Source organism: Magnolia sinica, chromosome 9, assembly GCF_029962835.1.
Source record: "Magnolia sinica isolate HGM2019 chromosome 9, MsV1, whole genome shotgun sequence".
In the NCBI taxonomy this organism is placed as follows: Eukaryota; Viridiplantae; Streptophyta; class Magnoliopsida; order Magnoliales; family Magnoliaceae; genus Magnolia; species Magnolia sinica.
Genome location: NC_080581.1, coordinates 80,841,517 through 80,866,198, shown reverse-complemented (window position 1 = coordinate 80,866,198; position 24,682 = coordinate 80,841,517). Strand labels below are relative to the sequence as shown.

Below are 24,682 nucleotides of genomic sequence, written 5' to 3'. Positions count from 1 at the left end.
GAAACAATGGAAATACAGTCAAGACATATCTCTCATGGTTGGTTGGTGCGTCATATTAGGATAAATTAGATGGGATAGACTTTTTAATCCAATATTTTGAGCCTAAGCTAGCATTTGATCAGTCAATCCGTTGGCGACAATATGAAACTCTGGAAACCACGACAAAGCATTGATGATTGAAAAGGAATTTATTGTATATATTTTGGATTTGCAATATCTATAACTATATCCAGCGGGCAGATGTCAAGAGAAAAAATTTCAGCTATGTATTGCATGTTGTGCCAACATGATGAATGTGTTATATTCATACTATTCATTTATTTTATAAGATCATTTTAGGCAATGAGCCCAAAAACGAAGAGATTCAATGCTCAAGTGGACCACACTTTAAAAGGTATTGGAGATTGAACGTTTAACATTGAAAATGTCTTGGGGCCACAGAAGGTTTGGAGCAATTTAATATTTGTTTGTTATTTTTTTTTTTTCCTTCATTCAGGTTTATATGACCTCATGAACAGGTTTGATGACAAGTAAACATTATGGCGGGCCCTATTAAGGTTTCAAGGGTTCCCCTACTTTTTGTTGTGTGCCTTATTTGAGTTTTAGATCTGCTTCATTTTTGTGCTCACGGCGTAAATTGATCTCACTAAATGGATGTATAGTGTAAATATAATGCATGCATCATGATGGGCCCCATAGAACTTGGTGAGATAAATACACCAGAAAGGTTAGTGATGTGTAGTACTCCACCCAATCCACTTCTAAAAGCTTCAAACATCCAAATATAAACATGTATTCCTAATATCTCTGAATTATATATCTGATATTATACATTTCAAACACAAAAAACCATATTTTGTAAATCACTCTTAATCCACTGGTAATACCTGGCACTATAATCATTACACTATGCCAATTTCATCCTACTTAATCTTGCGTAATCCTATGTACCAAGCATCATCTTAGATACCCAAGCTACGTCACCCAAATATGAATTATAACCAAGGATTGTAGAAAACCTTCAACACAATCCTTGAAGAAGTTATTCAAAAAAACCATGTGAAGATTTCAATGATAAAATGATTCTGATTTTCTTATATAAAATCCTCCTTTTTCTTCTCTTTCTCATCTTTTTCCGATCTTTTTCCCTATGGAAAAAAAAAAAACCCCATAAAATGTTGTTGTAGCTCTTTCTAAGAAAACTCATTTTCTCTCATTTTAGTTTGCCTGGACAAAGGCCAAAATACCCCTACACGTGGTGAAAAAATATGATACTTAAGCCCACACATGTCGGTCCCATTTCTACATGAGGAGAGACCCCAAGAATCTCTCCCTCTTAACTTATGAGGAGAGACGTAGCATGCTCAGACGTGTAATGATTTTATAAACTTATGTTTTTCTATAAATGAGGACTTGATAATCATATTTAAGTCATTATTGTCTATATGGATATTCTCAAGTTATAACAACTTTTTTTCAAGAGCATCCCAAATCCAATGATCCATTGTATCTATGTGTTTGGACTTGGAATGGAAACTTAAATTTTTATGAAAATAAATGGCACTTTAATTATCACGATAAACAATATAATAGTTTTGCATCGAGATAAATTCTTAAAAGAATATGTTCATTTACAATATTTCCTTATAAACTTTTATCACTCTAATATAATAAGCTTTTATAGCAGATAAGGCCACACATTTTTGCAAGGATTGTCATGACGTTGCCCCCCCTATAAGCGTATGCATGTACTCCGATGTAAACTTCGTGTAATCAATGTATCATACTATATTTGCATCTATATAACCTTCTAACATAGGCTTAGCACCTCTAAAGGATAAATACACATTGGACGAATCCCGTGAGATATATGAGAATTCACTTAATTGCTCTCTCAATACTTTTTGTCATGATTTGGAAGAAATCTACAAACAACACTAATTACATGTGTGTTATCAGGATTGTATGAAATTGATCAGATGATAAAAATCATTTGATCACTATAAAAATTTATTTGTGGCTATTAAAATTGAGGTGAGCCTAAAAATCACATGCGTACACTTGTCCCTAACATCTTCGTCATGGTTATTTGGATAGCATCAATGATGATCATGATCGTTGATCAAGTGAGCCACTTTACAATGGCCCATGGTCTAAGATATGCATCCAATCTTCACCATCATATTATGAAAGATGCTTAATTTTAGACATTGCATGCTCGATCCAGCAGGTCTCATGATGGATGAGAGATGTTACAGCATACTTAAGGTCATTAATCTTGAATAAGTAGCCTAAAATTAAATTATTATTGGGACTCCAATAATGATTAAAAAAAGGGGCAAGTTATATTGTTATACAACTATATGGTGTGTATGTGACGCAGGAGAGGACGTGAGGTCGAGCATCGTCTTCCTCAAGAGGAATTTCTCTGGACTCCTCACAGAGACTTTTTGAATCCACGAGGAAAGAAAGCAAGAAAATGAAAATAAATTCTGTTAAATTCGAAATTTATTGATGAATACATAAAAACAAGTTCACAACCCTTTAAATAGGGATACCAAGAAATGAGTGATAAATCAGAATCAAACTACGACTAAAACTCCTAGAGTTCGCGACTTAGGCCCCGTTTGTTAAATCTGAAGTCTAAAGCCTGAATCTAAAATTTGAAGCCTAAATCTGAAATCTGAAGTCAAAAAACTTGTTTGATAATTACAGCTGAAGTCTAAAAATTTAGTACTGAATTTAAAACAATCTATTTGTTAACAAACATCTGAAATGTCTGAAATCTGTTAATTTGACACATTTGCCCCTATCTCCTATTTAGAAATGTTTTACATTATAAAGAAATTATTTTTTATTAAATGAAAATAAAATTAATTTATTTAATTCAAATAAACTATGAAGTACTTAATAGAAAATTAAAATATTATTATTCGTATTTCCTGAAAACATGGTGGTGGGCCCCACCCAGCATCCTTGCGCAGGAGCTTCAGCTACCACCCGCCAGTGGTTGATGGTCAGTGCTCTACAGGCCCCACCATGATGTATGTGTTTCATCCATGTTGTCCATATATTTTTCCAGATCATTTTATAGTATGAGACAAAAAATGAGGTATATCCCAATCTCAAGTGGACCACATTACAGGAAACAGTGTTGAATGAGCTTTGCCCATTGAAAACCTTTTGGGGGCCATAAAAGTTTTGGATCAAGCTGATTTTTGTTTTTTTTACTTCATCTGGGAATGTATGACCTAATTAACATATTGGATGTCAAATAAACAGTACAGTGGGCCCTAGGAGGATTTTAATGGTGGATATCTAATCACTATTGTTTTCCTGTGGTATGGTCCACGTGAGATTTATATCCCTCTTATTTTTGGGATAAAGACATAAAATGATACATAAAAATAGATGAATGGAATAGATGAAACACATGCATCATGGGGGCCACAGAGCACCGACCACCACCAACCGGGTTGGTGGCAGGGGAGTAGCCAATCCGTTTGCACGGATTAGATACTGACGAGACTCGCTACTAAGTGACGTCACCAAGTTCTGTGGACCCCACTATGATGTATGTGTTGTATCCACAACATCCATTCATTTGGAGATATTATTTTAATGCATGACCCAAAAAATGAGGCAGATCCAAAGCTTTAGTGGATCCCACCACAGAAAATAATGGCAAGATTGATGTCCACCGTTGAAACCTTCCTAAGGTCCACCATAATGTTTTTTTTCAAAATCCAACCTATTCAAAAGTTAAAAAAGCATTAAAGAAGGGAAACCACAAACATCAGCTTGATCGAAAACTTTTGTGGCCTTCATAAGTTTTTAAGGGTGGTGTCACTCTCTCCACTGTTTTCTATGGTGGAGTCCACTGGATCTTTGGATGTAACTCATTCTTTAGATCTTATCCTAAAATGATCTCTCCAGATGGATGGATGGCATGGATACAAAACATACATCATGGTGGGGCCCATAGAACTTGGGACGTCACTTCAATAGCAATCACGTCCCCACTCATCCGCTCCAACGCGGATTGCGTCCTACCCCCACCCGGACAGATTACCGTCCGGGCAGGCTCTGTGGAGACCACCATGATGTAAGTATTTTATCTAAGCTGTTCTTCATTTTTCTCATATTATTTTAATTATAATCTTAAAGATTAAGCAAGTCCACAATTCCAGTGAACCACCCCATAGGATGCTACGGTGATAACGACATCCACCATTGAAACCTTTTAGAGGGCCATTGTGATGTTTTTTTTTTTTTTTACCATCCAGCCTATTCATTAGGTCATGTAGACGTGGATGAAGTGAAAACACAAATATCAGCTTGATCCGGAACTACTCCAGCTCCTAAGAAGTTTTTAATGGTGGACGTTCAATCCCCACCTTGTGGTCCAGTTAATCCTTAGACCTGCCTCTTTTTTTGGCTCACACCTTAAATAATATAAAAAAGTTGATGGACGGTGTGGATCAAACACATAAATCATGGTGGGGCAAAAAGAAATTTCAGAGGTTAAAAGTTGGTTTTGCATTGCGCAAAGAGAAATAATTGTCGTATTAACTTAAAGGGGGATAATTTTGGAAACAAAAATTTTTGTTTAATAAAAAATTCGTTGACCGCATTCCGCATTGACCGTTAAGCTAGACTCCTATCACGGAAAGAATTTAGTGAAAAACCTCTTAGCGCTTTCCTTCTTCCGTGTTACTGATGCATTAACAAACACCACTAAACATGGAATATTTTCCCCATTCCATGTTAAGTGCAAAAATTCAGCATTAACAAATAGGGCCTTAGTATAAATAGTAAACTTACTATTTATAAATGGTTGTGATGTCTACTAGTCCACAAGGTTTTTGGCAAAAAATAGTCAGTGTCCTATTTGGCTTCACCAAGTTGTTCTCCTAATTTTTCCAAGCTCTTTTCGTGTTGGGCATAACTCCCAAAGCCTAACGGATGAAGAGTTATAATCAAACTAAAACTTATTATTTATAGTAAAAATGGAATTAAAATAAGGAAACGACCGTCGATCTGGCGCTATTTTACAAATCCAGCTTGGGTAACCCAATATAGTAGGGTTGGGTGGCTAAAGTAGCTCGTTCTACCCCAAAATCATATATTTTACATCCGATAACTCATTCTGAATTGCGATATACGCTTGATTTAAGGTCCGACGGTCCAAATCACATTTGTCACCGACTGGGCCTTTTCTGATCCATCTTGGCCATGTAACTGTCTACGATCTTCTCTACATCAGCCCCCTCCACTTCAAAAGAACTCGTCCTCGATTTCTCATCTTGCTTTGGTTTATGATATTCGGTCAGGTCCGCAACGTTGAAAGTCCGTGAGATCGCCATGTCATCCGGAAGATCAACAACGTAAGCGTTGTCATTGATCTTTCGAATGATTGGTACCGATTCAATCTTCTTATTCTTCAACTTGTTGTACATTCTGGTCGGAAATCTTTTTTTGCGCAGATGGACCATTACTTGGTCGCCCACCTTGAACATTTTTTATCGCCAATGTTATCTGCTTGCTCCCTATACTTTTCGTTCGAGGCATGTAGCTTGGTTTGTACCTTCGCATGAATGCTCATGATCCTGTCTGCTATATGTTCTTCTACAATACTCATGCATAGGAGCTTGAGCAGAATGACCAAGTCAAGTGTGTGGCGAGGTACTCGTCCGTAAATAACCTAGAACAGGGATTTTCCCGTCGAGTAATGATCACCATGTTGTTGCATGCAAACTCCGCTTGAGACAATGTCAAATCTCACTGCTTCGGTTTTTCTCCTGAAATACTTCGAAGGAGGTTTCCCAACGTGCGATTCACAACCTCGATCTGCCCATCAATCTGTAGGTGGTAGGCGCTACTGAACTGAAATCATGTATCGAATCGAATCCACAAAGTTTGTCAAAAGTGACTAATGAACTTCATGTCACAATCAAAAGTAATAGTCTTGAGAACCTCGTGTACCCGCACAACTTCTCTGAAGAATAGATTCGCCATGTATGTTGCATCGAGAGTCTTTTTACATGAAATAAAATTCGTCATCTTGGAAAAACTATTTACTACCACAAACACCGAATCTATACTGCGTTGTGTTCGTGGGAGACAAATCACGAAGTCCATAGATAAATCCTCTCAAGGGTCGTCAAGCGCGGGTAATGGGGTGTAGAGGCTTGTATTATGAGATTGTCCCTTAGAGGTTTGACAAATATAACAACGTTGGACTGTTTTTCCCACATCACGTACCAATTACAGCCAGTAATACCATTCTTCCATAAGAGCTCGCGTCTTGTCTCGCCCAAGGTATCCATTAAGGCCACCTCCATATAGCTCTTGGATTATCTGTTCCCTTAACAAACTTTTGGGGATGCACAGTCAATTCCTCTTGAAAAGGAACCCGTCTTACATATGTAAGTCACTGGGGTGACCTTCTTGGCATCTAACTCATGCATCCTTGAAGTTGTCGTCGTTAGCATATATGTGTCCTTGAGGCGCTCAAACCCGATGACCTTATTGCTCATAGTGACCAACAAAGTTGCACGGCGACTCAGCGCATCGGTTACTTTGTTCTGTTGTCCAGACTTATGTTTTGGCATGAACGTAAATTCTTGCAAAAATGAGATCCATCTAGCATACATACGGTTAATGTTAGCTTGACTATCAATGAATTTGAGAGCTTGATAATCTGTGTAAAGTATGAATTCCCTTTGAATCAAATAATGTCGTCAGTGTCATAATGTCTGGATCACTGCATACAATTCGATTTCATATGTAGACCACTTCTTGCGTACATCGCTAAGTTTCTCATTGTATAAGGCTATCGGCTTACCTTCTTGAGATAAAACTCCCTCAATCCTGACATATGAGGCATTACATTCGACTTCAAACAGTTTGTCGAAGTTGGGAAGTGCAAGAACCGGAATCATGGATAACCTGCGTTTAATGTCGACAAAGCTCTTGTTGGCTTTGTCAGTCCATTGAAACTGCCCTTTCTTCATGCAATCTGTGATTGGTGACACAATGGTATTGAAAATTTTCATGAACCGACGATAGAATATCGTCAATCCATGAAACTTCTCAATTCATGAATATTTGTGGGAACCAGTCATTCTCTGATTGCCTTTACCTTCTCCTCATCAACCCTAATGCCCGTGGATGTTACGACAAAACCTAAAAATAATAGACTATCGGTCATGAAGCTATACTTTTTTAAATTGAGATACAGTTTATTTTCAGTGAGCACTTGAATTTTCGATCTGTTTGATCTACCATTACCCTGGAGACGATATTCTCGCTGCTCTCGCTGTCGATGATCACATCACAAACTTTTCGATTTACCATACACCTAGTTCGGAATATGTTATGCCATTGTGTGTGTACTTCTTTCCTTGGCGCGTACAGTAGTTGCCTCACGACGAGTGATTTGCCATGAACCTGTTGAACCCAACCTGACTCATTTGCCTCGTCTTCTGTGGCATGCTCTAGTTCCTCAATACATAAATTATCGTCGGCGTTTTCAGCACTACCATCATTGATGGCGAGGTTCGCCACTTGTCGCTGGGGAAATGTATTTGATAGGTGACCCGGCTGGCCACAACGAAAGCAATGGTCTCCTCTTGGCCGAGCATAGGGGTTCGGGATCCTTCTTGGGCCATCGACAGTCAATATGCCCCTTTAGGGCCTAGTTTTGCCCGCTTCCTTGATCTTGGTTCACGGGTGTAGAAAGTTGAGTGCGTGCTCGTACGAGCTCCTTCCCCTTGAGCTGTGGAGCTCCCTGGGGCGGACCTGTCACAGCGATCCTAGCGGTAACATAGGTTCGCATGTTAGAACGTTCAAGTTACGCTTCCACCCAGGTAGCCAACTTGATTGCATCATTCATCATCCAGACGGACTGCATCTGGACCCGATCCTAGATCACCATACGAATCTACCATTGAATCGGACGACTTGCTGCGATTCAGTCTCGACCAAATCGTTACACTCCACTAAGCGGTAAAATTCTTATGTGTATTCTTTCACCGACCAATTACCCTGTCCACAATTTTGGTATTGTTGGAATAATACCTGATCGTAGTCGCTAGGGAGGAATCAGACACGTAGTAGTTGCTTTCATCTGCTGCCATGTGCGGATTAGTGTTTTCATCTGCCTAGTCTGTATGTTACAGTTGTTTCCACCAAGCTGAAGCTCCTCCCTTTAACTTGTAGGCCATAAGCTTGACCTTTTTTGCTTTAGGGATGTCCATATAGTCGAATAATCGTTCAACTTCATAAAGTCAATCGAGAAAATCCCCAATGTATAGTTGTCTATTGAAGCTACGAATATCAACTCGCATCTTGAATTCCCGATCTATTCGATCTACTCGATCACTGCCTTGTCTGGGGTGTTAGAAGATTATGTCGTCGATCTCCTCCTCGCTGGATCCTCCTTCCTTAGGAATGACCCTTGAATATATTGCTGGAACTAACCTGCGATCAGGGCGAGTGCGAGTCTTAGTAATTGGTGGTGGAGGATTACTATCAGGAACACGGAGTTGCCCTAAAGGCGTGAGGTCGAGCACCGTCTTCCTCAAGAGGAATTTCTTTGGACTCATCACAGAGACTTCTCGAATCCATGAGGAAAGAAAGCAAGAAAATATAACTAAATTCTAATAAATTCGAAATTGATTGATGAATGCATAAAAACGAGTTCACAACCCTTTAAATAGGGATAGCAAGTAATGAGAGAGAAATCAGAATCAAACTACGACTAAAACTCATAGAGTTCGCGACTTACTATAGATAGTAAACTTACCATTTATAGACGATCATGATGTCTACTAGTGTGCAAGGTTTTCAGCCAAAACTAGTAAGTGTCCTAGTTGCTTCACCAAGTTGTTCTCCTAATTTTTCTAAGCTCTTTTCACGTGGGTGCAACTCCTAAAGCCCAATGGATGAGGAGTTATAATCAAACTAAAACTTACTGTTTATAGTAAAAATGGAATTAAAATAAGGAAATGACCGTCGATCTGGCGGTATTTTGCAAATCTGGCTTGGGTAACCCAGCATAGCAGGGTTGGATGACTAAAGTAACTTGTTATACCTTAAAATCATATATTTTACGTCCGATAAATCATTCCGGATTGTGAGATACGTCTGATTTAAGGTTCGACGATCCGGATCACTTTTATCATCGACCGAGCCTTTTCTGATCCATCTTGCCCATGTAACTTTCTGCGACCCTCTCTACCTCAGTATGGTTGAAACCAAGTGGACCCAAGTCATACTTGGAACTTGATGTTGTGCTAGTTAGACTAGTGGACGATCCACCATTGACTGAACTCAGTATTTAATTAAAAACATTTAAAATAATAATAAATGTTTAATAAAAATAGTGTACACACACACACACACACACGGAAATGCTCACCTGCGAACCAGTTCGTACCTACTACATACGAACTTTTTTGAGAACCCATCATACGTGATGTGGATCCAAAATCTGAACCATTCATGTGAAGCAGCACCTCGTGAAACCCCTTGGGACCAAGTTTTACTTTGATCTAAAACTTTGATGGGCAATGAAAAATGAAAACAGTTTTCTCCCTTGATTTGCATTTCTCTTTGCTATGGCCCATCAAAATTTTAGATCAGGGTGAAAATTTGTAACGGGGGGTTTCATGAGATTCCGCATCACATGGACCGTTTAGATTAGACACCCATGACACGTGTGCAAAGGTGCGCACATGCGTAGGTGCACAGGGGAGCATGACTCTCTCTCTCTCTCTCTCTCTCTCTCTCTCTATATATATATATATATATATATATATATAACTGATTCCCTGGTTACAAGATAATCATGAATGGCTCGGGCTCCACTATGATGTATGTATTATATCCATATTGTCTATCTATTTTACAAGTTGCATCGTTCAAAAATAAAAGGACTCAAAGCTTAAATGGACCGTAGAAAGTATGGACCACACCACATAAAAGCAGTTAGGCAATTATATGACGCCACCATGAAACCTTACAGGGACTTATCATGATGTTTATTTGCCATCCAACCTGCTTGTAAGGGCATAGATGTGAATGAAGGGAGAGTACAAATACCAACTTGATCTAAAACTTATGTGGTGCCCAGGAAGTTTTCAATGGTAGGTGATAAATTCACAATGTTTTCTATGGGGTGATCCACTTGAGCTCAGGGTCTGTGTCATTTTTGGCCCATGTCTTAAAATGATCTCACAAAATGATAAACCTTGCTGATGCAACACATATATCATGGTGGGGCCACAAAAGTAATTGGCTTCCAGAATCAGGCCGGTGGAAGACGCAGGTGGGCCACACCATAGGGAACAATGTCAGATGATGCTTAAAATCAATAAACTCCCATGATGTGGCCCATCTGAGCTTTGAAATGGCTTAAGTTTTCGTACATCCTTTCATTCTCGTGGGGTATCAGATGCATGAGTTGGATGGTAATACACATCATTGTGGATCCCACTAAATCAGAAAGGGCTTATTAGCTACACGTCACCTCCTAAAGTGCTCCCTGTGGTGGGGTCCACCTATGTATTTTTTGTTTTTCCTCTCCTTGAACCACAAGGGATCTACGCTGGGATCTAATTCTGGACAAACGTTCTGGACCCTCCATTTTATAGGCTATCGTTCGGACGGTCAGAATTACCCAATCAGTATTATTTTGTCATTATAAACCATGAAATGTTTGCTGGACGTAACGACAGTCCAGATCAATTGATTGGAACGTCCACGTGTACACATGCGATGCAACTGGCAATTTATCATTTCTCCCCATGAAATCGACAAACAGAACTACCGTTGGCGAGTGAACCGAACCCCAATCTGAACCGTACATTTGCTGGGCCTCTCTATTGGTTAGGATGGCCCAAAATTCACACGATCTGGATAATCTCAATGGTCAAATGCAAATGTAGCCATATCCAATGAACAGTAGGACCCAGTAGTGATAAGGACATGGGATGGTCGGCACAATCAAGATGTACCATATGAAAAAAAAGGGTCAGTCTACTTTTCAGCCGGCCCAGCGTGTGATTTGAATGTGGACCGTTGGCAAATTTCTTTAAACCGCGCATTCTTTCGGTACCGCGTCCTCCCCTAACCCGTCGGCGGGGATCTGTGGGGCCCACCATGATGTAATTATTTGATCCAAGCCGTTAATCGCTTTTCTTAGGTCATTTTAAGAAATGAATGAAACACTAAGCAAGACATAGGGCTTAAGTAGACCACAAAGTGAGGATTTAATGTCCACCGTTAAAAACTTCTTAGGAGCTGGATAAGTTTTGGATCAAGCTACTCTTTGTTTTCTCACTTCATCCACGTCTACATGACTTTATTAATAGGTTGGATGGTAAAAAAACATGACTGTGGCCCTTAGAAAGGTTTCAACGGTGGGTGTCATTATCACTGCAGCTTCCTCAGAAAAGCGATGAACGTCGTGGATAAAAAACTTACATCACGGTAGGCCCCACATAGCCCTGCACGGACGGATTCCACGTCCTTCCGTACAAGGGTGGCACGCTTGATTTGTGCAGTAACCTTATTTTTGCACGCGAAGCGGATTGCGTGCTGAATAACTAAGATGCGTATTAGCTACTGAACCCGACGGTAGCGAGTCTCACTACTGATGTTGTGACGTTACCACATTCTTTGGGGCTTATTATGATGTATGTATTATATCATCCATCCACTTGGAGAGATCATTTTAGGGAGTGAGCCAAATAATGAGGTAGATCAAAAGTTCAAGTGGACCCACTACAGTAAACGGTGGGGATAGTGATGCCCACCGTTGAAACCTTCCTAGGGCCCACATTAATGTTTATTTGAGATCCAACCTATTTATGAGTTAAAAAAGACATGGAATAAGGCAAATTATAAATATTATATTAATTGATCCAAAACTTCTTTGGCCTAACAAATACATCATGGTGTAGTCTAGAGAACGTGGTGATGTTACTTTAGCAGCGGGACTGCTACTGTTGAGTTCAGTAGCTAATCCGTGCCCGAATAACTCTCAATAACCTCCGTGGGGATCACGGTGATTTATGTATTTTATTCACTCCTAGCCGTTCATTTTTATCATATAATTTTAAGCTTTAGCCAAAAAGACAATCTTAATCTGGAGCCTTAAAAAAAAAGCATGCCTAAAATTCAAATAGACTACCCCACATGAAACAGTGTGAATTCAACGTCCACCGTTGAAAAATTATTAGAGGCAATCCGCTTCCACTAAGAGATGTCCCACGCACTTGGCGTGTGGGGCTATTCTCAACATTCATCTTCCCTTTTAAATGCGATTCATCTTTCAAGAGATATGGCGGCCAAGGCAATCCGAGCTCGTGAAATGCGTGTACACGAGCGGAAAAACTTCCATACTCTGACAGAGTACCGAACCTCATAAGCCTGCACTCGGAAGCTGTACCCGTGACACGTATCTAACAAAAATTAAACTGTCCAATTTGCGAGGCTTAATCCTTACCGTTCGATTGGTAGAAATTTTATGAGCGGTTAATAAAAGAGTCATTGATCAATGGTCCTAATTCAACTAAGAAATATCCAGTAATCAGAGTTCAGAACCATTCAATCAATCTTATTTTAAGGCTATGAACTATGTAAATTGGTATCCACGATTTGGACGGTTGGATTTTATTTAATTATATATCAAGTGTATATTTTGAGTGCGTACGTATGAATAACCACATGTTGCCGGATGAATTACGATATATTCAATATGAGGTGGTCACATGTACTTCCGTCGTCCCGCGGACTACACAAATTTAAACCCAACTCCTTCGCTTTAAAAGGTCTGAAGATTTTCGTCTCTCTTGCTCTCTGTGAATTTCAAATGGAGGCAGCTTCTTCTTCCATTATTTCCCCTCATAGAATTTCATTTCTTAACATTTCTGCCCTAAAATGCAGACAGAATTCCATGCCTAGAAACTTAATTCCAGCAGCGAATTTCATGGAGAAAGGGCCAAAGAGGGCTTCTCTCGGCTGCATTCGAGCTCAAAAGGTCTGTAATTCCACCCCCAATTCACCCATGGACTGTTTGGATTATGCTAATGTGATGTGATGTTTAGTAAAAATTCGTAATTTTTGCAATAAATCACTGTATGGTTAGAAGCCTCCTAACTTAGTATTGAGTAGCTCGAGATTCGAGCCATCCCATCGAATATATCGATCGGATTTCATCCGAATACGGAGTTGTTTACAGGCGGGATTCGGAGGTAAAACGAAATCACCATTTTAAACGCATGTAGTCTAAGATGTACATAGACTTCGTACACCCACATGGTTGGTTTTCTGATCTATTCGTTTCACGCCTTAGTCTTTGCCTCAATCCCTTTCTTTCAAATTTCACAGTATTGTTCATAAATTTAATCTCATGATTAGTGCAACTCTTTGTTTCCTTTGTTCTTATAAATAGGTACCGTGGTATTTTTCTGTTATTCATCTGATATTTTCTTCAATCTTACAATCTTATTGAGCAACCGTATCAACTAAAATAACCCGGTATCTCCCATACGCTTCGAAACCTCTATTGCTATTTTCATTTCATCTGAGGGCCTTCTTGATTTCATCTTTTTCAACTCTTCTTTCACTTAAGATATCTAAATCCTATGAAAGTATCTGTGGCCTCCTATGTTATTTGAGTTTGTGGTTCCTTCTATCTTTATGCTTTTTGAGTGGTTGCCATTTAACAAGTTCTGAAAATAGCTTCACCTCCGCTCATTGATCTCATCGTCTTAACTAGTACCTTTGGTAATTGCTCTTGATGCATCTAATATGATCTAGGTCCCTACTCTTCCTCTCTTTCATATTTTTCAAGTTTGAAGACGTCTTTCTGATGAGGACATCACTTTACGTACACCTTTACGTATGTATCAGAGGAGGAGGCGGGCCGCACCGATTTCTCTGTGGCTAGGCAAGTACCTATGATGAAGTTGAAGACCCCATGTGCATGCATCTGGAAGACCCCACACTAAGAAGATGCACATGGGCTGCTTTAGGGAGGGGGTTGGACCGTCGGATTTGAGGGACGTGACGATCGGGTCATTGGATTGCATGGATCACATGATCGGGCCATTGATCGTGGATCGTCTTCATCAATTTTTAGATTTTATCATCTTTTAGGATTTAGTTTATGATTACTTTATGTTTGGACACCTTATGAGTGGTTTAGTTGATTTTCTTTAGACTAGGGTCATTTTCATCAAATTTCATAAGATAGGGTTGAATTTGTAATTTTTGAAATTTATTGAAGCTATAAAAGAGGGGTGGGTGTGTGACCTCTCTTCATGAGGGTTTTTGAGAAAAAAAGGAGAAAAGGTCCTTTGCTTCTTCTTCCATCTTCATGTGATTTAAAGATGTCTTCCATGTGAATTGGAAGGGAGATTGGTGCAAAGCTAATATTCATTAACAGAGGTGCGATGTCTCCATCTATCCCCACATTCCCATCCCTTCATCAACTCTCGAGATATTCTTCTAGTTCTTCGATCTTCTCAATCCCAAACTTTCATCGTTCTTCAAATCCTTCTCCCTTCCACACCAATCGATGAACCAAACCCTAAAGACCCAAACCCTCACAACCTAGCCCACACGTGTGATCGTACGGACACACGTGTGAACCCATAGGGTTGGCGTACAGCCATACTCTTGTCTCTTTGGCTTTCCATTACCCTTACATCAAAACCCTACTCTCCATTTTCTAAACCCTAACCCTAAACCTATAAATCCCTAATTTTCCAAGTTTTCCCTAAATTCCCTAAACCCTAATTTCACCCCAAGTAGTATTCGATATTCTTCTTTGAAATATTCTTTACCCTAGGCTATTTAGATGTCCCTACATCTATTAGATCTTAGTTTCCTTTATTCAATGGTCTTGTAGGATGATGTTTGGTAACCTGGGCTAGAATTATGTATGATCTTCTCTTGGGATTTTGATATTTGTGATGATGATTATAAGTTTTGTGTTTTTTTATTAATTAAGTTAATTTTGCTGACTGATCTCATCAATATTTGAGTTCATGCATCGGTCCTACATCACTTTCTCACCTTCTCATCCCCAATCTATTGTTAAGATCATCATAAACCTCAAGTTCAACCTCACTTACTACCTTGTTAGCAATCTTTTTGGCATTTCTAGATAGTTCAAACATTTCATTGTTTTTAGTCCATTTTTGGGCTTTGAAACATGAACTTTACTCGTTAATAGCTTTTTTCAGCTCCCTGCTCGGAGCAAATTGTTGGGACTGACCGGGCTTAGACCTCCTTGAGTTTGACAGTCTTTCACCCCTAGTGATCGATGCCCTTACTACTCCTTTCTCTGAAGCTGAAGTTAGATCTGCTCTGTCATCCCTCAGTAGTGACAAGGCCCCGGGACCTGATGGTTTTCCCAACTGTTTCTTCATCTCTTTCTGGGAAGTGATAAAGACTGACTTGATGCTTTTCCTTCAAGAGTTCCACAATAGAGGTATCCTCTCCAAAGGCCTGGGTGCCACCTTCATAGCCCTAACCCCCAAATTCCTGGGTGCCTACTCCCTCTCTGACTTCAGACCCATCAGCCTGATCGGAGGTCCCTACAAAATATTGTCAAAAGTGCTCGCCGATCGTCTGAAGCTCTCCATCAGCTCGATCATCTCCCCCAACCAATGTGCCTTCATCCCAGGAAGACAGATCGTCGACTGTGCGTTGATCGCCAATGAATGCCTCCACTCTAGCTCAAAAGACGGCTCAAAATCGATATGCTGCAAGCTAGATTTAGAAAAAGCCTATGACCATGTTGACTGGAAATTCGTCCAGTACATGATGCGACGAATGGGTTTTCCTGACAAATGGTGCAGATGGATAGGAGAATGTCTACGTTCTGCGCACTTCTCCATTATGGTGAATGGCTCTCTGAAGGGCTTCTTCTCAAGCTCCCGCGGCATCCGCCTGGGAGATCCCTTATCCCCTTTCCTCTTTCTCTTAGTTGGAGAAGCGCTATCGAAAATGCTCCAGGCAGGCCAAGACGCTGGTATTCTCCGCAACATCAGAATTAGAGTGATTCCCTCCCCGATTTCCCACATCCAGTTCGCAGATGATTCTCTCATCTTCAGCGATGCTGATCCGATCAAGGTCGACAATATTCGCACCACGATTAGGTGCTTTGAGGCAGTCTCAGGCCTAAGAATCAATTTATCCAAATCAAAGATGTTCGGTGTCAACCTAGAAGACGAGGAGGTAAAGGCCTTTGCTCTTTCTTTCGGATGCTCTCCTGCCTCGCTCCCTCTCACCTTCGTCGGTCTTCTGCTCTGCGTAGGCCAACCTCCTACCTCTATTTGGGACAGGGTCATCAACAAATTCGAAAAATTCTTGGCCAGATGGAAATTCAGATATCTGTCTTTAGGTGGTCGAATTACCTTGATTAAGGCTACTTTGTCTAACTTGCCAGTTTATTATATGTCCCTCAAATGCCCAACAACAGTGGTTTCTAAACTCGAAAAAATTAGGAGGGACTTCCTCTAGAATGGCTGCAATGATGCCAAGAAATTCCCCCTCACCAAATGGGTCCAGGTCTGTCAGAGGCCCAGTCGTGGTGGGACAGGCATCAGAGATCTCAAAAAAATGAACTTAGCTCTAATGGGAAAATGGATTTGGAGGTTGGGCACGGAAGATGACTGGCTATGGAACACAATTATTAAAGGAAAGTATGGGCGATTGATTGGTGGCTGGTGGACCAAAGATACATCTCATTGCAGGGCCTCGGTTCTATCGAAAGGTATTCTCTCGCTGAAGAAGGTGGTCTTCTCGGGCATCGGATTTTCGATAGGTAGTGGGGCAAAAACTTAGTTCTGGGAAGACATTTGGATGGGCGACACTCCGCTGAAAATCGACTTCCCCAACATTTTCCGTATCTCGTCAAACCCCGCTACCTTTGTAGCTGACAGTTACTCCCACATAGACAATGCCATCCAGTGGAATGTGGGGTGCCGGAGAAACCTCCAGGATTGGGAGATTGACGAGTATGTGGGCCTTCTCCAGCGCATTCACTCGAGCTCCCTTTCCCCAACGAATCAGGGCACTCTACAATGGAGGGGGGAAAAATTGGGCCTTTTTTCTGTCAGGTCCCTCTACTACAGGCTCGACCAAGGGCCCCCACCTTCTCCTGATCTCTCCCTGGTTAGTTTCTCGAGGTAACCCCCCCCCCCCCCGGCCGAAGTACACAGTTTTCGCCTGGTTAGTGGGAAACAGAAGGATCCTCACGGTGGACAATCTCTGGAAAAAGAGGTATGCAGATTGTCAATGTCTGCCTATGTTGCATGAAGAACGAAGAGACAGTCGATCACCTCCTCCTGTTCTGTCCTTTTATTTCTCTTATATGGGCAGAATTTCTCTCACGATTCAAGTTGTCCTGGTGCATCCCAGCCTCAGTCACGCACCTTCTCAAATCCTGGCATGGTTTCAACCTTTGTAAAAATCGGACTAAGATCTTGCGCATGGCTCTCATAGCCATATGGTGGGCTGTCTGGGAAGAGAGAAACAACAGGTGCTTCAGGGACTCTGCTTCCCTTGCGTCGGTGATCGCCAGCAAAGCCAAACGCCTGCTGATCGAGTGGCTGGTCTATGTAGTAGGATTTAAGGATTTTGATTTCTGTTTTCTTGGTTTTTGAAGGCTTGATTGCCTGCTCGGCTATCTCGTTTCCCCCCCTGTTTTCTCTTTTGTATCTGCCCCTTTCTCTTTCTATTCTATAAAGTCATCTTTCAAAAAAAAAAAAAAAGAAGCTTTTTTTGCGTTGTCATTCCACCACCAAGTTTACTTGTATGATTGGCTTTTCCCTATAGATACCTCGAAAACCTCTTTTGCCAGTTTCTAAATTCATTAAGTCATCTCATTTGATATAACATTTATTTCTTCATTGATATTCCATTCTTCAATTTTATTTTATTTTTTTCTCTTTTTGAAAGGTAATGATATTTTTTTTAATAGAAAAGAGTGTAAAAAACACTACAAAAACAGGACAATGGCAAAAGCTTAATCAAGAAAGAAAAAATACAGACCAAGAGCTTTTAAGCTTCCCATAATATCTAACTTCGCCCTTCTAATGACCTCCAATGTTGCCTCGCTTTCGTTTCAGAAACACCAGTTCTGTTTTCCATCAATTTATTTATGAATAGCAAATTTTTTTTTTTTCATTTTAAATTCCATCACCTAGTTTCCCGGAGCATTAATTTCAGTCCTTTTTTGACGCAGGGATGAATGTGATGAGATCGATCACCGTCTTCCTCAGGGGGGATAACTACTTCGAATCCACGAAGCTTCTCTGGACTCCTCACAGAGGCCTCTCGAATCCACGAGGAAAAATAGAAACTAGAAATAATTCTAGAAAGTCGAAATAAATTTGTTAAATATTGATAGATGAAATAAATGCGTCTACAACCCTTTAAATAGGGATACCAAGACTTGAAATAAGTTTAGGAATTAAACTATAACTAAAACTCCCTAAAATTCGTAACTTACTATAAATATTAAAATTTCTATTTATAATAAGTGTCCTATGTGGCTTAACCACGTTTTTCTCCTAATTTTTCTAAACACTTTTCATGTTGCGTGCAGCTCCTAAAGCCCAATGGATGAAGAGTTATAATCAAACTAAAACTTACTATTTATAGTAAAAACGGAATTAAATATGGAATTCGACCGTTGATATGATGGAATCTCGCAAATTCAGCATGGGCAACTTGGCATAGCCGGGTTGGTTGGCTAAAGTAGCTCGTCCTACCCCAAAATCATATATGGTACGTCGAGTAACTCATTCCGGTTTGCGAGATATGCCTGTTTTAAGGTTCTGACGGTCTTGATGACTTTTGCCTCCGATCGGGCCATCTCTAATCCATCTTGGACATGAAAGTGTCCGCTACCCGCTCTACATCATTTTCGTCCATCTTTGAATGTAAAAATTCATAACCAATAACCTATGTTGTGCAATCAAATTCTCTCCTTGTATAACGTTGCAATACTTACATATCTTTCTGTCTTCCTAAGAAGAAAGAAATCTATTTGAATAATTTTTGATCTGCTTTTGAAAGTTATTAAATGTTCATCTCTTTTTCTAAAGTATGTGTTTTCTAGAGCTAGATTGTATGCCATAGTGAAGTCAAGGATATCGTCCTTTATCTCATATCTTCTCCCAGAACCATATCCTCCATGTGCACACTTATCTCTACTTTGTTTTCTCACACAACCATTTAAGTGTCCTTCTATAAATATCCTCTTTTTATTCAGAATTTCTTGTATTAGTCTACCATATCCTCCCAAAATTGAAGCTCATCTCATAACATCTAACTTCCTCCTGTTAATGACCTCCAATGCTGCCCCGCTTTCATTTCAGAAACACCAATTCTGTTTTCCATCAATTTATTAATGAATAACTTTTTGTTTTTTTTTCATTTTAAATTCCACCACCTAGTTTCCTGATGCATTAATTTCACTCATTTTTTTCCATCTCTGAATGTGGACATTCATAACCAATAAACTATGTTGCACAATCAAATTCTCTCCTTGTATAACCTTGCAATCCTTACATATTGATCTTTCTGTCTTCCAAGTGGAAAGAAATCCGACTAATTTATGATCTGCATTTGAAAGTTACTAAATGTTCATCTCTTTTTCTAAAGTATGTGTTTGCTAGAGCTAGATTGTATGCCATAGTGATGCACAACCCTGCCAGAGTATCATTTATTTCTCTTAACTTTGTTACTCACTTAAAGTTTCTCTGCAATGGATGTGATCAGTAAAAGTCTCTGAGCAGGAGTTCTCAGGAACATGATTTTAGACTCAGTGTTTTGTTTCGAGTCGATTTGCAAATCGCCTGAGGGTTTTTTATCTTTTTTTTGTTTGTTGGGTCAGTGAATAAAATTGGACCTGCATTAAGTGGGCCCGCATTATCCTGCTTTTTCTGCCCCAAATTGTAGCTGGGATAAGGTTAGGAGGTCACATTTTCATCTCAACCATGATTTGGATGCAATGCATCATGTTTTTACAAACCATGAAAGGCAGCATAAAACATGTGAATAATGATAAAACCATGATGATCATATATAGTATTTGATGTTTATAATAGATTATGATTTTTTTTTTTTTTTGCAGTCTGACTCCAAGGATGTGTCTGCTATACTTTCAACAATCAGTGATTCTGATGTGAATCCTATTGAAATTAAGGAGTGGGAATTCGGGAGAATGCAAGAAGAAGTACTTGCTAGCCAGGGAATTAGAATTAGAAGGCGGCCACCAACGGGACCTCCTTTGCACTATGTAGGCCCCTTCGAGTTCCGCCTACAGAATGAAGGCAACACTCCTCGCAACATTCTAGAGGAAATAGTATGGAACAAGGATGTGGAAGTTTCGCAGGTACTTTCAAACCCTGATTTATTCTTCTTTGGTTACTCTTGGGTTATTATTATTATTATTATTATTATTTTTGTGTAATACTGTTGTGCTTTTTTTTTTTTTGTGTCCTCAGTTAAAAGAGCGAAAGCCTTTGTTGTCATTGAAAAAAGCTCTTGAGGATGCTCCTCCTGCAAGAGATTTTGTTGGAGCTTTGAAGGCAGCCCATTTGCGAACTGGTATGCCAGCTTTAATAGCTGAAGTGAAGAAGGCTTCTCCAAGCAGAGGAGTGTTGCGAGAGGATTTTGATCCGGTAACTTTGCTACTCTGGCAATATCTTCCCTATCTTGTAATGTCTACTTCAGGCTTTGCCTGGGAAAGATTGCATAATCACATTGCACCCTATTTAAACGTCAGTGACTTAAACTTCCAAATTGGTTTTTCTTTGGAAAGCATGGACACCAGATCCAAATTGATCTGAATAGAGAAAGTCTGTAAAACCTGCTCAAAATGGCAAGTGAGCTCAATGTGGCAAAGAGCTGAATTGAGCTCAATGGTCATTCAAGCAATGCAAATGTAGTAACTTCAAATGCCGCCTAAGGTTATATGCTCTTGTTTTCCAATTAAAACCATTTCTCCATTAAATCTTTTCTTTGCCATCTGGATTAGACATTTGTTTTTGTGTGCGAGTAACCATCATAAAAGAGGATAGTATTAAATCAGAACATGAACTGTTTCTTAGTGGAAGATTGATCTTGAGATACATTTAGTGATTGCAATGCATTTACCCGTGACAAAATTACCATGGGTTGAAGTTGCTTGCTGGGGAGACTCTAAAATGTATGCCATGTGATGCCTTTTGCCTTCTGGTGTCATCTCACCTTCTGAACAAACATTACGAGGGTGACTTTTATTTGTTGTCTGATTAGACTATATGGGGGCACAGATCCAATCTGATGGACCATGGACAAATGATCCGATTAGCCCATTGGACCCACAAGGTCAATTGGTAGGCTAAAACAATGGATTGATTGGACTATGGAGGTCAACAACTCCAACCGGCAGTTTTTTACGAGCTATATTCAAACTGCATATGTTAGAAAAGGCCTTTTGTACAACCGTACAGGCCTAGAAGCCGATACAGTTACAAATACGTGGGAGTTTGAGACTTTTGAGTGGGATTTGAACTCTTTTGTTAGGATTTCCTTATTTATTTCTTTATTTTATTTCAAGTTTTTATAGGATTAATTTGATTTATTTTAAGAAAGTGTAATTGGAGACATAGTGCTTACATATTGGCCTCTTTTGCTCTTAAGGACTTGGATAATTGCTATATAGACCCATACATATGGAACTTTGGAGATGCCATGGAATATTTTTGATTCAATGATTTTTTTTTTTTTTTGAAGGTTCAGAATTTTATTAAGGGGCCAAAGCAAGCCCAAGAACGAAAACAAAACAAAACAAACAAGCGAAAAGCAACAAAACAAAACATAAACAGAAAAGAGAAACCTAGCAAAGCTATACAACTCGAGATGGAGCCTCTCTAAGAGCTGCTCCAGCTGACAAGGAGCCAGCTCTAAATACGAAAAACACTGAAGCACTAGTCATAGTTGATGAGTGATCGATGAGACTCCTGTAGGCTCTATTGGAGGTGAGGCTCCACTGTTCTACCCTTTTCCTTTATCTAAATTCCTGCTATAATAGAGAAGTTCATGAAGATTGGAGCATTGGAAGGTGGAGATGGACCTTCAAATTAGTAAGAAGACCCTATTCTTCCATTAGATTCAGTTCCATCTAGATTGCTTTGTCAGGACTACCATCCTGCTTTTGTTGCCATGGGCACTTGGGCAGTGCCCTGAAGTGAATATTGCAGTATTTTTAATATATAAAAATCATAAACAACCTATTTGATCAGGGTGAAGGTTAAGGGGATATAAAACTTTGTTGTAGAGTGGGTTTCTATATAACTTTTTACAATTTTTTTTTTTTTTTTTTTGCACATGGTGAGGTTGTCCTCTGCCGCAACAACCACGATAATATACAATCTTGAAAGTGATTTTTTACACATCCCTTTATTTATAATGTTCTCTTTCATCATGTGATCATTTGTTTAGTTTTGGAATTGTTTCACAACAGGTTCAAATTGCTCAAGCTTATGAAAAAGGTGGAGCGGCATGCCTTAGCGTTTTGACAGATTCAAAATACTTCCAGGTAGACATTCTTTGCTTGTTTTGATTGCTACATTGCATTGATTAACTCATGGAACTCAAGAGTTTGATTGAGAGCTGAACCATTCAGTATATACCATTTTGTTCATCCATTTTTGTCAATAATTTAGGGAAGCTTTGGAAATCTGGAGGCAATACGCAATGCTGGAGTAAAGGTCTGCTTTCTTAATATATATCTATGCTACTCGTTCTATACTTGTTAGGTTGCTGCAGGGTTGGGCTAGCACCGGCCTGGCCCGAGTCCAACTGGTTTCATGCTGGGTTAGGCTGAGTCTTGAGACGAGTTAGGTTATAGGACCCAAGCTTAAGTTTCAGCCTGATAACTAATTGGGATGATCCTGTGGTGGTTGCATCTGCCTAAAGGCTTAACAAGTAGGCTTGAGAAAACCTGGGTTATTTGGTTGATGGGCCACCCTGGCCAGAGCCTGATTGCTTAACTCACAGGCAGGGGCCTAGGCTCAAGTTTGCTCGTGGGCTGGACCTGGACATGCTTTCTCCCGGCCCAGCCCAGCTCAGCCCAGTTGCAAAACTAACATTCATTATCTATAGATCTGATTTAATGGGTCTAAATTTCATTTTGATTTATGTCTTTTTTTTTTCCTATGACCTTACTCAAGTGAGAAAAATGCAGTGCCCTCTTCTTTGCAAAGAATTCATCATCGATGCATGGCAAATCTTCTATGCTCGAACAAAAGGCGCTGATGCAATCCTCTTAATTGCTGCTGTGTTGCCTGATCTTGACATCAAATACATGACTAAGATCTGCAAAATACTTGGCCTGGCAACGCTAGTTGAGGTTTGTAAAAATATTTTCTTGTGTTTTATTTAGTTATGCATGGCGAATTGCTTTAGGAAATGTTTGGGTGTATGCCACTTCATGGTTCCTGGGCTCCCCAAGCACCATTTTGATGTGTTTGGTGTTTGGCACGGTGTGGAAAATGCCATCCACATTAAGTGGGCTGGCTTTTTCCCATATTTCCCAATATAAATCTTGTCTGAGATAAGACTGAATTTCCCATTCGTATACCAACGAAGATCCAATTGTCGGCCTTGGGAACCATGAAAAATCGAAGGTTACCTAAAACTCTAGTCTCGCAATTTTTTATTTTTATTTTTAAAACTTGATCCTAAGGAATTTATTGATGGTTTGATATGAGGGAAAACAAGGGAAAGGAAAGGAAAATGGAGCACTTCTTATGCCGGGACATTTCACCATGTTTGGTTTGGAAATAAAATAGAAGATTCCACATACCATCATTAGGGCCTGTTTGGGAGTGTGGATTTGGAACCCGCTGGTTTCGGAACCCCTAGGATTGGAAACCCCCTGGATTGGCAATCCTCCCGGTACGTTTGGCACCCTGGAGTGTGAATCAACTTTAATTCAAAAATACATATGCATGGTATATTCACAGGGGTTTGAATTTAATTACTAAATCAACTTTAATATCCCTAATTAGTGAGATATATAATTTTTGACACTATGGTTGTGATAAGCCCGCTGAAATATATGCTTTGCCTGAAAATGATGAAATTCTAAGTCTCGGATCAACCGCAAACACAAGATCATGTCTGAGTGACTAACCAATGATTTTTAATCGTCGATTAATATGGACAATGTTTGGACGGTACTGGACTGTTTGGACGATGCTGATTTACATGGACAATGTTTGGACGGTTCTGATCATCGTTAGTGGGCCATGTGCCCAATAGAATGATAGTGTATAGTAACATACATGTTACACCTGCAACTATTGAAATGATTTTAGGTGTAATCCAAGCTCTCACCGTGGATTACGAACCCCCAACTGCCTAGATTGGCAATCCCCATTTACTTTATGCTGCCAAACAACCAAGGGGATTTGAAACCCCCTCCAATCCCCTCCAATCCACAGTGCCAAACGACCCCTTATGTCTCTTTCCATAGTCAAATTCTTATGCATGAGAAATGAGGTGAACCATGTGAGCGGAATATGAGATTTCCACCTACTATTCAAACAACACCCCCAAATTCAAAATCCATAGGAATCAATGTTTGGATAGTGTTAGGGAA

At 39.8% G+C, this 24,682-nt stretch overlaps 1 protein-coding gene across 1 annotated transcript in view; it reads left to right on the top strand.

Annotated features, from left to right (window-relative positions):
• The first annotated feature begins 12,851 nt into the window (after positions 1 to 12,851).
• LOC131255840 (indole-3-glycerol phosphate synthase, chloroplastic-like) overlaps positions 12,852 to 24,682 on the top strand; it is a 28,315-nt gene continuing 16,484 nt past the window's right edge. Inside the window, exons 1-6 of the mRNA XM_058256724.1 lie at positions 12,852 to 13,048; positions 20,165 to 20,425; positions 20,538 to 20,714; positions 22,541 to 22,615; positions 22,743 to 22,787; positions 23,264 to 23,428. Of these exons, the coding sequence (XP_058112707.1) occupies positions 12,881 to 13,048; positions 20,165 to 20,425; positions 20,538 to 20,714; positions 22,541 to 22,615; positions 22,743 to 22,787; positions 23,264 to 23,428 (891 nt within the window). The 5' untranslated portion in view covers positions 12,852 to 12,880. The remainder of the gene's footprint in view (positions 13,049 to 20,164; positions 20,426 to 20,537; positions 20,715 to 22,540; positions 22,616 to 22,742; positions 22,788 to 23,263; positions 23,429 to 24,682) is intronic.